The sequence below is a fragment of the Alternaria arborescens genome (genome assembly GCF_004154835.1).
Source record: "Alternaria arborescens strain FERA 675 chromosome Unknown contig_58, whole genome shotgun sequence".
NCBI classification, from domain to species: domain Eukaryota; kingdom Fungi; phylum Ascomycota; class Dothideomycetes; order Pleosporales; family Pleosporaceae; genus Alternaria; species Alternaria arborescens.
This window is the reverse complement of record NW_021167913.1, coordinates 38,099-51,887: the sequence shown is the minus strand read 5'-3', so window position 1 is coordinate 51,887 and position 13,789 is coordinate 38,099. Positions and strand designations below refer to the sequence as shown.

Below are 13,789 nucleotides of genomic sequence, written 5' to 3'. Positions count from 1 at the left end.
AAGCTATCGTTGATAGTCTTAGAGATTAGCGACATTCTTTGTTCTTTGGTGATTGTTTATGTGTTGATCATACAGTCCAGGTTCAGCTTATATGAGCACAAAGCAAGTGCAGCACAAACAGGTAAAGCTCGTATTAGACTTTTGACATTGTCATTCGATCTATCGGTATCCACATTTACACCCAAAAACTCTGATTACGAAGACCCTATAGTGCGCCTGAATGCTCAAATTGCAAAACTACAGAATCGTGATATCGCTGCGCAGAAGTAATGTAAGACAAACGTGAGAGAGGTCTGGCGCAAGCATTCCGAGCCGATGGAGAAGTTTCATATTGAAGTAAGTAGTCGTTCATATCCAACCTGAATCGTTCCTGAGCCGCGTCTGCAGAAGTCCGCGGGATATTCGGTGTACGATTTCCCGGATATGTACGAAAGAGCGAAAGGCGGGCAGAGCATTTAGAGCAGGATGAAGAGTCAGAAGAGACGAATGAAAGTAGTTTCCGTAGTAGCCGTGAAAATTCCAGACGACCAAACTGATATTGCCCAAGCACATCGAAATCTTGGGTTTCGGGATATGTCATCGCTCGATTGGCAAGGCCGGATATCGACCGGTTTGGAACGTAGCCGGAAAAATGTACACGAAAAGGGTATCGATCAAGTCCAGAACGCTTCATGAAACTGCCCACCATCACTCTTTTGGCTCCGATCGGATGGCCCTCTGATGCTGTGATTGCACATGTCACTGGATATTAATGACCTCCGTTCTTCCTGAAGTTCAGCAGTTGGGACAAGCTGGCTAAGCTGCATCCGCTCTTGAGGAAGTCGTGGCTTATGAGCTCTCCCGCGCTCGCTCGTGATTTAACATCGACGCAAAGGCAGACTGACAAGAACGCCTTGAGTTCCTTGGAAAGCTTATCTGGCTTCTTGAGACGAGGAGTGCCGTTGGTAGCAATGAGATACAGAGCCTTGAGTGGCTCCTCGTTCAGGTACGGTGGTTCGGACTCGATCATCTCAATGGCCATGATACCCAGAGACCAGATATCGACCTTGTTGCCATACTCTTTCTGCTTGACAACTTCAGGGGCCATCCAGTATGGAGTTCCGACCATAGTCGCACGCTTGCTGCGCTGCTCGGTAAGCTTCGCACTGAAACCAAAGTCGGCTATCAAAGGTTAGCAAGCTGTAGAGAGAGGATGTATGGCGGATACGTACTAATCTTGACATTTCCACGGCCGTCGAGCAAGACATTGTCACTCTTAATGTCTCGGTGGATGATGTTCAGGTTGTGGAGATACTCAAGTCCCTTGCAGGTCTGTGGTGATTGTCAGAACAAATTATCCAAAATGCATACTGCATAGCTTACCTCGAAGCAAATGGTCGCGATCTGGTCTTCGCTGATGGAAGGGTTATTGTCAATGATATCGGTCAAAGCACCTCCTTCCATAAACTCCATGACCACCCAAAGCTCAGATTGCTCTTCTTGCAAGAAGGCATCCAAGAAATTGACGATGTTGGGGTGTTTGCTGTCCTTCATGACGATAATCTCGTTCACAATAAGTTCCTTGCGTGGCTGGTTGCGGAGATCCATCTGCTTAATAGCGACCTGTGCACGTGGGCCGTTTTCTTGCATGACCCTTCTGGCCATGGGTGAAGTAGCACCTTCACGGATACGTGCAACATACACGGAACCACTGGCACCCTGACCAATCTTCTTCTGCTTGTTGTACGAGTCCAGTGGTCGTTCTTTGGATACAACCTCTCGGAGCTTCGCCATGACCTCGCTTTCGGACATGCTAGACATGCGCACATCCTTTCGTGCTGGCTCTTCTTTAGGCTTAGCCGTGAGAGCCTGCTCGGCCTTCTTCACTGCGTCACTGACAGGAGCATTTTGTGGCTTAGCAACGTTCAATGGCTTGGGTGCAGCACCTGGCTGGTATGGCTGTTGTTTCTGTTGGCTCTGACCATTAGCGACCCTGGGGACCTGGTTGCTCGATTTCTGATAACTATTGTTTGTTTGAATTGGCGGTCGTTGTTGAGTTGAGGATGATTTGGCAGGAGAAGTGCTGTAACCACTGTTCTGTTGCTGAGGTGCAGGAGGTGCAGGGCGCTGCGCAGCCATCTGGCGTGGTGCCGCCTGCTGTTGCTGCTGCCGGGGGTCTCTTGCGGCGCCCGGAGTTGATGGTGCAGGGCGACTGGGGTTGTACCTTTGGCCTGACGGGCTCGAATCTCGCGAATCGTAACCACCTCCACCAATCTCTTGTTGGGCCAAGGGAACTTTCTTTTGAGGTAGCGAAGCATTGTACGCATCCAGATCTGCGCGTTGTTGTCGCTCATATTCCTCTCTTTGCCTCTCACGCTCGCGTTCACGTTGTAGTCTGGCCTGCTCCTCCTGCCTTCTCTTATCCTGCTCGTAACGATCCTGCTGCGAGGAAGCGCTCTGCTGACCGCCGTAGCCTTGACTGTAACTGTCTTTGCGCTGATAGATGCCTGGCGGCGCTGGGCGCGGGGGAGCCACGGAATTGCCGCCACCACCATACCCAAGCTGCTTCTCCATCCCAGCATTCGTTGGTGGGGTCGGGGTGAGACTTGGGTATTGCTGAGGGTCCTCGGATCGCTTGACAAGCTTTTCAGTGTAGAACTCCAAGACCTCAAGGACAGCCTTGGGGTTCTTCGCATAGTCGTCTTTGGTGAGCGCGGACGCAGTGAGCAGCTTCTCCCATTCCACTGGCAGGCCGACGAAAGCTCCGCTGTTGGGATCAAATCCTACGTGTACTCTGTGAGTGAAGTTTGTGGGGTTGCTGACACCGCCCATGCTGGGGCATCGCTGGTAGATGCTGTCGATCCACGAATAGACATCGTCGTCGGTTTCGACTCTGCATGTAATAATCTTGGTAGGGCCATCGCGAGGTGGAGAGGAACCTTTGCTGCTGTTGAGAGCGCGGGTGATTTCAAAAGATAGCGGCTGCGTATCTGATCGCTCGACACCAAGGATGTCCCGCAGTTGGATTGTGTTGGAGACTTTTGACGCATTAGGGCTCTTGAAGAAGTTGAGCTCAAATTCGCGCAATACCAACCACCGGTCGGCCCAGACAAAAGATTTGAACAAGCCTTCATCCTTGACTTTGACCATACCCTCTTTAACCGTAGCCGTCGACGAGACGCTTCTCTCGGTCTGGGTGCGGATGAGCGACATTTGCGAACCGTTGTTGAAGGCAGGCGACTGCATGCTCAGGCCAGCCATGTTGCCTGGCAAGGTGTTGCTGGTGTTGGGGGTAAGGGCGAGGCGGGGGCGGTCGGTTGGTGGTCGAGGTGCGGGACCGGGGTTCATGAATTGTTCGCGAGAATACATGCTAAAGTACCGTGGTCAGCGGACGGATCGACGGGTGGTTGGCTGATTGACACGAAACAGGCGATGCTGCAGTCATGTGGGGGTGAAGGGGTGGTGTTTGCAGCAGACGGCAGCAGTGACAGCCAGGCGAAGAGCTCCTGCGTACTTACATGGGTGGACTATTGTTCACACAACAACAACAACAAAAACAACAACGATGGGAATTATACAATAGCTACAATAGCTGCGTGAGCGTTTCACTGCCTCCAGTGCGGCCAGGCAGTCGGGGTGTGATGTGGTGAATAGCGGGGTGCACCGTGCTCAATGAAGTGAGCAAGCAGGTAGCGGAGGCGCCTCTCAATGAGTGGTTGGTGTCTATCCAGTGAGACAGGAGCCTCGGCGGTGGTGTCGAGGACGGGGAGTCCTGGGACGGGGGTCGCGTCGAGTAAGCAGCAATGCGAGGTCGGTCGGGCTGCAGCACAGCGGGATACCAGTCCTGAAAGCGAGCGGGCGCTGCTGCCAATCCAAGTCGCAAAGCGTCGCACCGAGAGTCGTTCAGCGAGAAAGCCGCATTCGAGAAGTGCAGAAACAGGGTAAATAGGAGAATTTGGTAGGCGGCGGGCGAGAGCGCGGTCGTGTCTGGTACAGACAGTCGTGGTAGTGTCTTTAGTGGGCCCTCTCCTGGTTGGCTTTGGGGCTCCTTGGGCAATGGCGCGCTAAATTGGCACGGAACTTTCTCTCACGTGCACTTGACTCTGCTTCGGACGTCGAGCCTGAAAGGAAGACGCCGCTGCAGTAATGTTCGCGGTGTGCGCCCATTGGCTGTTGCAACACCAAGGGCTCGAGATCGTCAGCAACATCATTTCGCTGCATGCGTTTCATCAGCGGAAAGGCGCGACAACGGCAGAGGGTCCGGCTTGATCGCCCGGCGGCTCCAAGTACAAGATCGCGCTCAGCGTTTCAGGAGAGAGCGAGTCGACGTCTGAAACCCATCTGCGTGCCACCAGAACCTTTCCACAGCCGCCACATGGGCATATTTAGATTTCGTGCCGCTCGCTACCTGTTCGGCTGCTTGGCTGCTTGTTCAAAAGAAGGGTGCTCTACCAAACTATGGGAACCCACGTTGTGTCAAAGTGTCATTGTAGTCTGTTTTTATTGCTACCGTTCCCACTTCCCTTCCCTCCCGACCCATACATCGCCACGTAAATCTGGGAAGGTGTGGCGATCGCTTACACTATATCTCTTGCCATATTGTTTCACTTCCAACGGCGCTCGATACACCAAGTACAAATCAACATGTTTCAACCGTATTTTGCATGGTGCCCGCCTCTGACCCCACCAATACAGCCACTATCCCTGTCCAGACACCCAACCATGCACGTCATAACCACAGGGGGCGGATGTGCACAACCTCGAGCTCAACCGCAACCAGTCTGCCCGGACTGCGCAGCGACCACACTTTAGCAGCTTTGGTTCCCACCGGAGATTAATCTACTCTACCCCCCAAACGCCCAAGACGTCTCTTTCGGCGCCCTCGTGCTGTTTCTTCTTACGCGCTTGGAGTTCCTTCACCCTGCGAACAGATAACCCAACAGCTAGAGGGCCGAGGATAGTACACAGAACGATGGCCCATGTCACGACGAGAAAGATGTCGGTTGGCTCACCAGAAGTTTCCCCGAACACTCCTTGAGATTCAGCGACGCCGGAAATTAAGAAACCAATCTCTCCGCGGGCGCACATGGCAGAGGCGAGAATAAGCGGCGGGTGTAGCGAGAAGGGCTTTGGTGGGTTGGGTGAAGAGCGCGCCTCGCTCTCGGTGCCAGCTGACGAAGCTGCTGGGCGTGTCTGTGTGGGGGTAGCTTCTGTGTGTGGTGGTGCGGCTCCTACCTTAGGTGTAGTAGCTCCTGTCTGCGCAGACGGTGCTGGGTGATTGCTCTTACCCCACAAGTGAGGCACCGACGGCAGGCGCACCTTGCTCAGGATCTTGCTAGGAGATCTTTTACCTGTAGAGACCGAGAAACGGACAAGCCAAAGACCACACACCACCTTGGCAAATGCCATAAGGATGGCATAAACAATACCTCGCCAGACTATCGCACCTCTAAACATGCGCGTGATTGGTATAGAAAAGCCAATGGATGCGAAGAAGAAAGGCTGCAGAATCTTGGACACTGCAGGGTGGTAGTAGTGGTGGTAGATGGCTGCACCACCTGTTGTATCCACGTGCTCTTCCTTCTCGATCTTGGTGGGTTGGGATGAAAGCGTGCCCTGGTTTTGCTCGCTCCGAGTCTTGGAGGCATCTGGAGATGTGCCTTCAGAGCTTTCAAGAACTGATCCAGAAGCTGCTGGGCTCTTTTCAGCCACTGGGGTTGTGGCCAAAGTACTAGCAGGGTGAGGTACGTCAGAATCCCACCAGCTGATGCTAGCTCCTGCAATGTACGCAGCAAACAGATTCGACGTGCCTGCATATGTAGCCCCCGCGACGAGACCAATGAGAATTAGCGTGTGGACTGTGAAAGCCGTTTGTGTACGCTGTAGGAGAGCATTTAGCCGTGCGCCTGGGTGAGCTTCGCGGTACGTATTCAGCCACACGGTCAGGGGCTTAGCGACGAAAAGGCAAACAATAGGAGCAACGACAGCAAAAGCAACCGAAACAAGTACCGGGCGGACGACCGTGACCCAGCTGAAGTTGTCACCGCCTAGGTTAGAGATGACCTGCACCATGACCAGGCCGACGACATCATCCATCATAGCCGCACTGGTAAGGACAACGCCTAGACGAGTGGTAGACAAGCCACTTGAGCCGAGAACCGTAAAGGTTGTGCCCAAACTGGTGGAACACAGTGCTGCACCAGCAGCAAAAGCCTGTACAGGGCTAGCATCTAACAGACATTGCATAGTGTAGGAGAGACCGATGGGAATTACGATTCCAGTCAGAGCGACGCCAGAAGAGAGAAGTAGATTCGCTTTGAGAGACTGGAAAGAAGTAGAGAGACCACCTGACGAGCGTTAGAACGACGTCATAGGGGTGAAAATGAGTTCAGTGATAAAGCATGTGACATACCTTCATAGACAAGCAGAATCAGTCCAAGATAGCCTAATTGCACAACCGTCTCTTCTAAGCTCTCAGACAGCCACTTCGCACCTGGAGTGCCCCATGCGATGCCAACCAACACCTGGCCTAGTAGACCGCAGTAAAGCACTCTGTCAAGGGCAGCATTGACGACATTGAGGAGAAGAAGAAAAGACGCGAGGACTAGAATGACAACGATGCCTGGCTCGTGGTATGGCAGCGACGCGGCATCTTGAGACGCGTCTACAGCCATGATGCAGGCAAGGGCGCTGGCCAGTCAATATGCGTGCGACGCCTGCTGGAACTGGCTCTATGCGGCCACGAGGCAAGTGGACATGAGTTTGCAAATTAACCAAGAGCACGCGCTACCTCGGACGTCCTCTGGATATTGTTTGCGTGTCAGCAACAAAGATTGGACGGAAGAGTTTTGTTACCAAGAAGACACCAGGATAGTCGCGGCCAACCAGAGCAGAGGTGGGCGGTCCAAGGCCGTGTGGATCCAGGGGCCCCGCTACGAGGACCAGGGTGCAGCGACAGCCGAAGCCGCGCCCGCAGTCAGTCAGCCATTCATTGTTTTGGCCCAAGACTACTTTGGAAAACACGCCTGAGCAATCGCCAGCAAGCATCGCGTATCCACCCAGCTTAGATATTCCTACCTGCATGCGCCCAGTCCGTGTGAGAGCGCTGATGCACACAGATCATGGCGCCGCTTGAACAGCAATGGGTCAAGGTCCAGCAGAAGACATTCACCAAGTGGTACGCTGCCTGCCACCCCCACCGCTGCCCCGGGTCCCTACGCTACTGACGACACCACTGCAGGCTGAACAGCAAGCTCAAGATCCGCGAAGTACAGATTAACGACCTGATCATAGACCTCTCTGACGGTGTACGTGCCACCCCGCCTGGCCCCCCGACATGGCCTCTCCCCGCATCCAGTCACTGACGCCCCCTTAGATCATACTCATACACCTCCTTGAGATCCTCAGTAACGAGTCCCTCGGCCGCTATGCCTCCCGACCCAAGCTGCGGGTGCAGAAGTTTGAGAACGTCAACAAGTCGCTCGACTTCATCCGAAGCAGGAGGATCCAGCTTACCAATACCGGTGCCGAGGACGTCGTCGATGGTAACAGCAAGATCATCCTGGGTCTGATATGGACCCTCATTCTGCGATTCACCATCAGCGACATCAACGAGGAGGGTCTCAGTGCGAAGGAGGGTCTGCTGCTGTGGTGTCAGAGGAAGACGGCCTGCTACGACGAAGTCGAAGTTCGCGACTTCTCCACCAGCTGGAACGATGGACTTGCATTGTGGGTGCAACATTCTACATGCAAGGACCGGGCTAACATTACACAGCTGTGCCTTGCTCGATATCCACCGTCCCGATCTCATCGACTACGACAGCCTAGACAAGAGTGACCACCGCGGCAACATGCAGCTTGCATTCGACATTGCTTCAAAAGAGATTGGTATTCCCGACCTCCTCGATGTGGAGGATGTGTGCGACGTAGCGAAGCCCGATGAGCGTTCGCTCATGACATACATTGCCTACTGGTTCCACGCCTTCTCGCAGATGGAGCGCGTAGAGAACGCCGGTCGAAGAGTCGAGAAGTTCGTGGCAAACATGCAGGGAGCGTGGCAGATGCAGAACGACTTCGAGCGACGCATGCGCGAGCTGCTGGACCAAATCGCCAAGCAGCGCACACAATGGGAGGACGCCAAGTTCGACGGAACATACGCGGATGCTAGGAACCAGTCAACCGAGTTCACAGCGTGGAAGCGCAAGAGCAAACGAACATGGGTAGCTGAGAAGTCTGATTTAGTAGGCCTATTGGGAAACATCAGGACGAAGCTAGCAACATATCGGTTGCGACCCTATGACCCACCTGCAGAGCTGAGTCTCGAAGCACTAGACACAGCATGGACAGGCTTGATGAAGGCCGAGCGGCAACGTTCCCAAATCATCAACGAGACAATCAGAGACATCAAGAACGCTCTACGAAAATCCTTCGCCGACAAAGCAAACGACTTCGCTTTGGCCCTCAACACACTCTCTACATCGATATCAGCGTTGGAAGGCGATGTTGAGGACCAGTTGGAGCATACCAAGGAAATCAGCAAGTCGCTTGCGCCTTTGGACGAATACCTCAACCTCATAGCATCTATCGATGAGCAATGCGCCGAAGCGAATATTGAGGAGAACGACTTCACAACGTACACATACGATGAGCTAGAATACGAACTGGGTTTGGTCCGCAACTCCGTATCAAAGAAACTTGCCTTCCTGGAAAACCAAATGGTTGCGCGTAACATGACCAACTTGACTCCTATACAACTGGAAGAGTTTGAATCAGTCTTCAGGCATTTCGACCGCGATGTATCCAACTCGCTGGCCGAACTAGAATTCTCGGCCGCTTTGGCAAGTTTGGGCTTGGTCTACGACGAAGCAGAGATGCATGAAAGATTCCGCGAAACCAGTGGGGGTAAAGACTATGTCACCTTCGAGCAGTTCATTCGTTTCATGGTAGATGAAACAGAGGACCAAAACACCGCGGAGCAGGTGTTCGAGTCTTTCAGAGAGGTCGCTGATGGCAAGGTCAGTCCATGTTCTTACATCCCCTTTCCTATAATCAATTACTAACATCCCATTAGCCATACGTCACAGAACTCGATCTTCGACATTCACTCGTTCCGGACGAAGTAATCGACGACCTAATCGCCACCATGCCTGAGCACCAAGGCCCAGATATGCAGGAAGACCGCGACATTCCCAAATTTGACTACATTACCTACATGCAGCGGTACATGGGCGCTGACCGTGCAAACGGCAATGTTGTCGAAGAAGTGAACGGCGAGTAGAACTCGACCAATCTCGAGCATAGGGTTCTTCTCACCCCAGCGTTTGTATAGCGTTTGAAGAACGAAGAGTCTGGAAAATTGCATGGATTGGATGTTGAGTTTAGCGTTATATCGTTCGGTTTTTGCATAGTGGCCGTTTTGGAGTCACTCCGTCGTTGGATATTGAGTACAATCAGGAAGGGGGGAATTGGAAGGCTCTTTGGAGTAAGGCGCGCTTGCATGTTCGATGTTGGATACCACACAGATAGGAAGAATTATTGAACTTAGTCATAATCACTTAGTTGGTCACTTCTAGTGTCCAGCGTCTTGACGACAAGATCACTGTGCCTTGATCAAGAGCCACCCCTGGGCAGGCACCAATCTCATCTCTCACCATCTCTCTCGCTTACGGTAGTCTCACTTCACTGTCGTCTACACACACTCTCTCTATTCGAGATTTCCTCCTCCACCTTCACTTACTTTCGGTCTCTCTAGGTGACCAACAGTCCGTGCGTTTTGCACTTACTTCAAGCAGACTCTCTTCTGCCACAGCTTACTTACTACTACATTACCTTCTCCCAACCTTCAGAGGTCGCAATCGGAATCCGGCCTTCGACCGCAAGTACATCGACTAGAACAGGGTAAGGTGTCATTGTACGAAACATATGGGAGACATATACTGACTTCGTGTCTTCGCGTCTGCAGTACTGCCTCTGCCAGACAGCGGTCGCCGCAGTCATGGCGAACAAGGCTTCTCAGTCCTTCCGCTTGCTTGACTTACCGGCTGAGTTGCGAATCATGATCTACAAGCCTATGCCGAATTACACCTTTCGTACCCGATACGTCAAGCGCAACGGCAATGGAGACACTACGAGTAGCTTTACAATCATCAGATATACTGCACCCACAGCTATGCTTGCTACATGCAAGATGATTGAAGATGAAGCCGAAGCGATCATCCTCAAGACTAGGCTGAAGATTCATCCCATTCGAATCGACGAGAGTCATATCCCTCTCCTGGGTTCCATAACACCTCGAATCGAAGCCGATACTCGAGCTCTTTACTTTCTTGGAGCCGAGAAGGGGCCGGTCAATACAATCTCTGAATGGTACTCTCGCATCCAAACGAACCAACATACAAAGTTTGAGGCCGCCTTTCCCAAGTGCACGTACGATATATGCTCTCTACTCACTAAACACGGGTATGTCATGGAGGGTGGTACACTGGGCGAAGCAGCCCGTACTCTGGTGAACTTCGTTCGCAAATCTGGATACATCCTTCATATTCGCGGCGAAAGGACTTGTTGGAAACCTATCTTCGCCATCACCCTGACGAAGGGCGCCAATGTCGAGACAGGTACGACAATTGCATTGAATGCGTTTGGCAACTCCGTAGTCAATCGTACGGCTTCTCCGAAAATCTTTTCGGTTGCGATCCATACTCTATCCACCGTATCTGCACGACAGGAATCAGCTGTCCGCCGAGGAATCGATATCAATCTGGAGAAGCGCCTTGATTCCGGTTGCTTTCTATCTTCACCACAGTTTTTTGGTGCCAGTCATATAGACAAAAGGTTCAAGGAAACACATGATAAATTCTGGACGGAGGGCGAGTGGGATACTTGAGATGGTACCCGGATGTTGTACTAAACTTTCAAACGGTAAAAATTCAACAAGCATGAAGGTCTTGGTCCACTGATAATTTGAACGTCAAAAGTGGATGGTCAAAAGATGGACTTTTATATTCTCGCAGGTCCGAGACGGAGAAAGTATACACCTCGGTCGTTGTGGGCTGTATCTAATGAACCAACACCTTAGATGATTTATCTCCCTCGCATCCACCTCAATTAACACCCAGCAGATCCGGTAGCTCAATCATATTCCTCTGCATCTCCTTACACATTTCCAGAAACTCCTTCTTCTCCATGTCAGTCGCAAACTCAATCTTTGCTCCACTGATGACCTTTCCCTTCTCCACCGCCTTCTCAATCTCCACCTTCTCCTTTCCTTTTCCCTTGACCGCAGCCTCAGCAACACTATCTTTCCTCATCGCGCGATCACCTCTGTCGATCGGCACTCTCAGACCCTTGATTTTCACCTCTCTGTTACCGTCGTCTTTCACTTTGATAGGGTTGACAGAGGAGTTGAGGTAAAAGGCTAGATAACCATCTCTGAAGTCGGCAGAGAAGTGGATCAGGGCGATTATGGCGCCTGTATCGTTGTCTTCCCAAACCCGTAGATTCTCGAGGCCACACATTTGCTCGGCATAGGAGAAAGACTTGGAAAGACCTTCGTGAATGCGCATTGTCTTCTCTGTCCGGAAGGTGGCGAGAAGGGTGCGACCCATTAGTTCGTTTTGGAACATTGCTGCCGCTAGGTACACTGTTAGCTAACCTCATCTCTCGAAGGAGTTATCCCGATAGCTTACCCTGTCCCGAGTCGAAAACATAATTGACCCAACTTGTTTTCTCTGTCCGTGCAGGCCGGTTGCCATGCTTGATATCGTGAAACTTGAGTTCACAGGGTACAGTAATTGAGACTTTGGCTGGGTTGAAGTAGCTAGAGTACGGAATGTACATTTGATCGTCCTCCATACGTAGCTCTACACGCGTAGTGTTGTCATCACTAAACGCCCAAACGGACGTCACAACGCGCACCGACCTTGTCTCGGGGTCAGTTACGCGTTTCCGTACAACGGCGATCCTGCATTCTTCAGAAGCTTGGATCATCTCGACGTCTCTGGGGTCGTCTTGGTTGATTCTGTGTGAATACTCCACGAGCGAACCGCGGCTAGTGGCAGTCAGTAGGCCAATCTAGCAAAATAGAAGGAATGAGACCCAGAAAAACTTGACTTACACATCACACAAGATAGCAGAGTTGCGAAAAGCTTCTTTCTCAAAGGCCGCTTTCTGACTAGCCGTGGTGGAGCTTCTGTGGAGTTTCATGATCTCTGGCGACGAAGGAAATGGGCTTAACTTAGCCTGTGAAGTTTGCGTGGATGTTCTCTCAAGCTCGTGAGGTGGACCCAGCCTCATCGCTGGAGGTGGAAGCAACGTTAGATGGCGAGTGTCATTCTTTTGACCCGACCCAGGTACCTCCGGTGTGCGTGGGAGAGGTGATGTCTTCTTAGTCGACGTCGATTGATGTCGGCTAAGGTGAGCTTCGTGAAGTAATGGTGATGGACTCTGCCATCCGGCTGAACTCGTGCCGGCGTCGGACGATGCATAACTGCTACTAGAGTACCGTAGCGATGAACCGCCGAAGCTGAATTCTGACACTCGTTTCTGATTGGGTGATGATGCTCTTGAGGTAGATATAGTCCTCATCGGAGACGATGTAACAGGGGCTTCGTCATCATGTTCGACCAGTAAGGACTGCTTTGGTGACCTTGGACACCGAGCGATCCGAGGGAGAGAGACTTTGGTTTCTGGATCTCTAGGCGGGGACTTTGGTGGAGACAAAGTATGGATACTCTGACTCAGTGGATTCGCTGCTTCAGTGGTTGGTGAGCGCGCAGGATTTCTTGCCGGTACAGGTGGCACATGCGAGTCCTGTGACGCGACAGCCAGATTCTCCACCAAACGATGTACCTCGTCCAGCTGCTGGTCGAGACTTCCAGTCGAGTGGTACATATGATCAACCCGTTCTGCCATTGGCGTAACTACACTTTCAAGACGAGTCATAGACTTGCTATACTACGTCAGTAAACGGAGTGCATGAGATTTGCATCACTAGCCTTTGTAGTGCTTCAGCCAGAACGGTGATAGAGCTTGTGTGCGTCTGTAATATCTCCCGCAAATTGGCAAGGTCCCCGCCCTCAGTCGTCCAGATCATTGTTTTGTAAGAGGTTAAGACCAGATCACTCCATGAACGCTCAATTGCGAAACCGCCAACAGTACGGTGTTTTCTGATAACTTGGTATTGGTCAATCAGCGAGTCAAGATCGTCCACCTTCTGTTGACAAGATCTCAGGATTGCGCCAATGCCATCTTTTGTTTCCTGACAAGCGCTCTGGAATAGTTCACCTCCATATTCGGTGTGCAGCGTCTCCGCCAGTAATTTTAGGGCTTTTGCGAGGCTACCGACTTCTGTCTCGACGTAGTGAAGCTCCGGTGGCGCGTCTTTCTGGCAAGCATAAAACGTTCGTCCAACTTTCCAAGCTTTCTGCGACAGCATCAATATGTCACCAATGCTGGGGACGGTCATGGTGGCGGATGATGACGGATCATGCACAAATTTGAAATATTCAACCAGGTATGTGAACAACACACAGGTAAAGATGCCGATAACGATTGGGGGTTTCCATAAGGTCCAAGAATTAGGGACGGGACACCCGGGGGAGGCTCGCGATATACTGTGGGTGCGGGAACCGTGGGGGCTATTGAGACGTTCGCAATGCAGCCTAGGGCAGGCCCAGCGCCATGCGCCTGGATATAAGACTCCATAGCGACTGTGTTGTGGAGACCGATGGCTGGATATTCCAGTCGACAAAGGTTGAGAAGGGAGGAGCATGGGTTGTGGTGCTCGACGGGGATACCACGTGGGTCAGGTAGC

The 13,789-nt window shown here is 52.0% G+C and overlaps 5 protein-coding genes across 5 annotated transcripts; 2 read left to right on the top strand and 3 right to left on the bottom strand.

Annotated features, from left to right (window-relative positions):
- Positions 1-748: 748 nt before the first annotated feature.
- AA0111_g11811 (Serine/threonine-protein kinase) lies at positions 749-3,348 on the bottom strand (the record flags this gene model as incomplete). Its single annotated transcript, XM_028645719.1, has 3 exons — positions 749-1,161; positions 1,212-1,311; positions 1,363-3,348. 3 exons carry the CDS (start codon positions 3,346-3,348, stop codon positions 749-751), a joined length of 2,499 nt encoding a protein of 832 aa, XP_028500602.1.
- A 1,470-nt stretch (positions 3,349-4,818) lies between these two features.
- AA0111_g11810 (hypothetical protein) lies at positions 4,819-6,653 on the bottom strand (the record flags this gene model as incomplete). The annotated part of the gene is made up of 2 exons (XM_028645718.1): positions 4,819-6,326; positions 6,392-6,653. 2 exons carry the CDS (start codon positions 6,651-6,653, stop codon positions 4,819-4,821), a joined length of 1,770 nt encoding a protein of 589 aa, XP_028500601.1.
- A 447-nt stretch (positions 6,654-7,100) lies between these two features.
- On the top strand, positions 7,101-9,256 carry AA0111_g11809 (Alpha-actinin-like protein 1; the record flags this gene model as incomplete). The annotated part of the gene is made up of 5 exons (XM_028645716.1): positions 7,101-7,156; positions 7,220-7,286; positions 7,355-7,707; positions 7,754-8,993; positions 9,050-9,256. The coding sequence occupies 5 exons, from the start codon at positions 7,101-7,103 to the stop codon at positions 9,254-9,256; spliced, it is 1,923 nt and encodes a 640-aa protein (XP_028500577.1).
- A 717-nt stretch (positions 9,257-9,973) lies between these two features.
- AA0111_g11808 (hypothetical protein) lies at positions 9,974-10,861 on the top strand (the record flags this gene model as incomplete). The annotated part of the gene is made up of 1 exon (XM_028645715.1): positions 9,974-10,861. The coding sequence occupies one exon, from the start codon at positions 9,974-9,976 to the stop codon at positions 10,859-10,861; it is 888 nt and encodes a 295-aa protein (XP_028500578.1).
- Positions 10,862-11,078: 217 nt separating this feature from the next.
- On the bottom strand, positions 11,079-13,441 carry AA0111_g11807 (hypothetical protein; the record flags this gene model as incomplete). Its single annotated transcript, XM_028645714.1, has 4 exons — positions 11,079-11,608; positions 11,664-12,025; positions 12,092-12,925; positions 12,972-13,441. The coding sequence occupies 4 exons, from the start codon at positions 13,439-13,441 to the stop codon at positions 11,079-11,081; spliced, it is 2,196 nt and encodes a 731-aa protein (XP_028500575.1).
- Between the last annotated feature and the right edge of the window lie 348 nt (positions 13,442-13,789).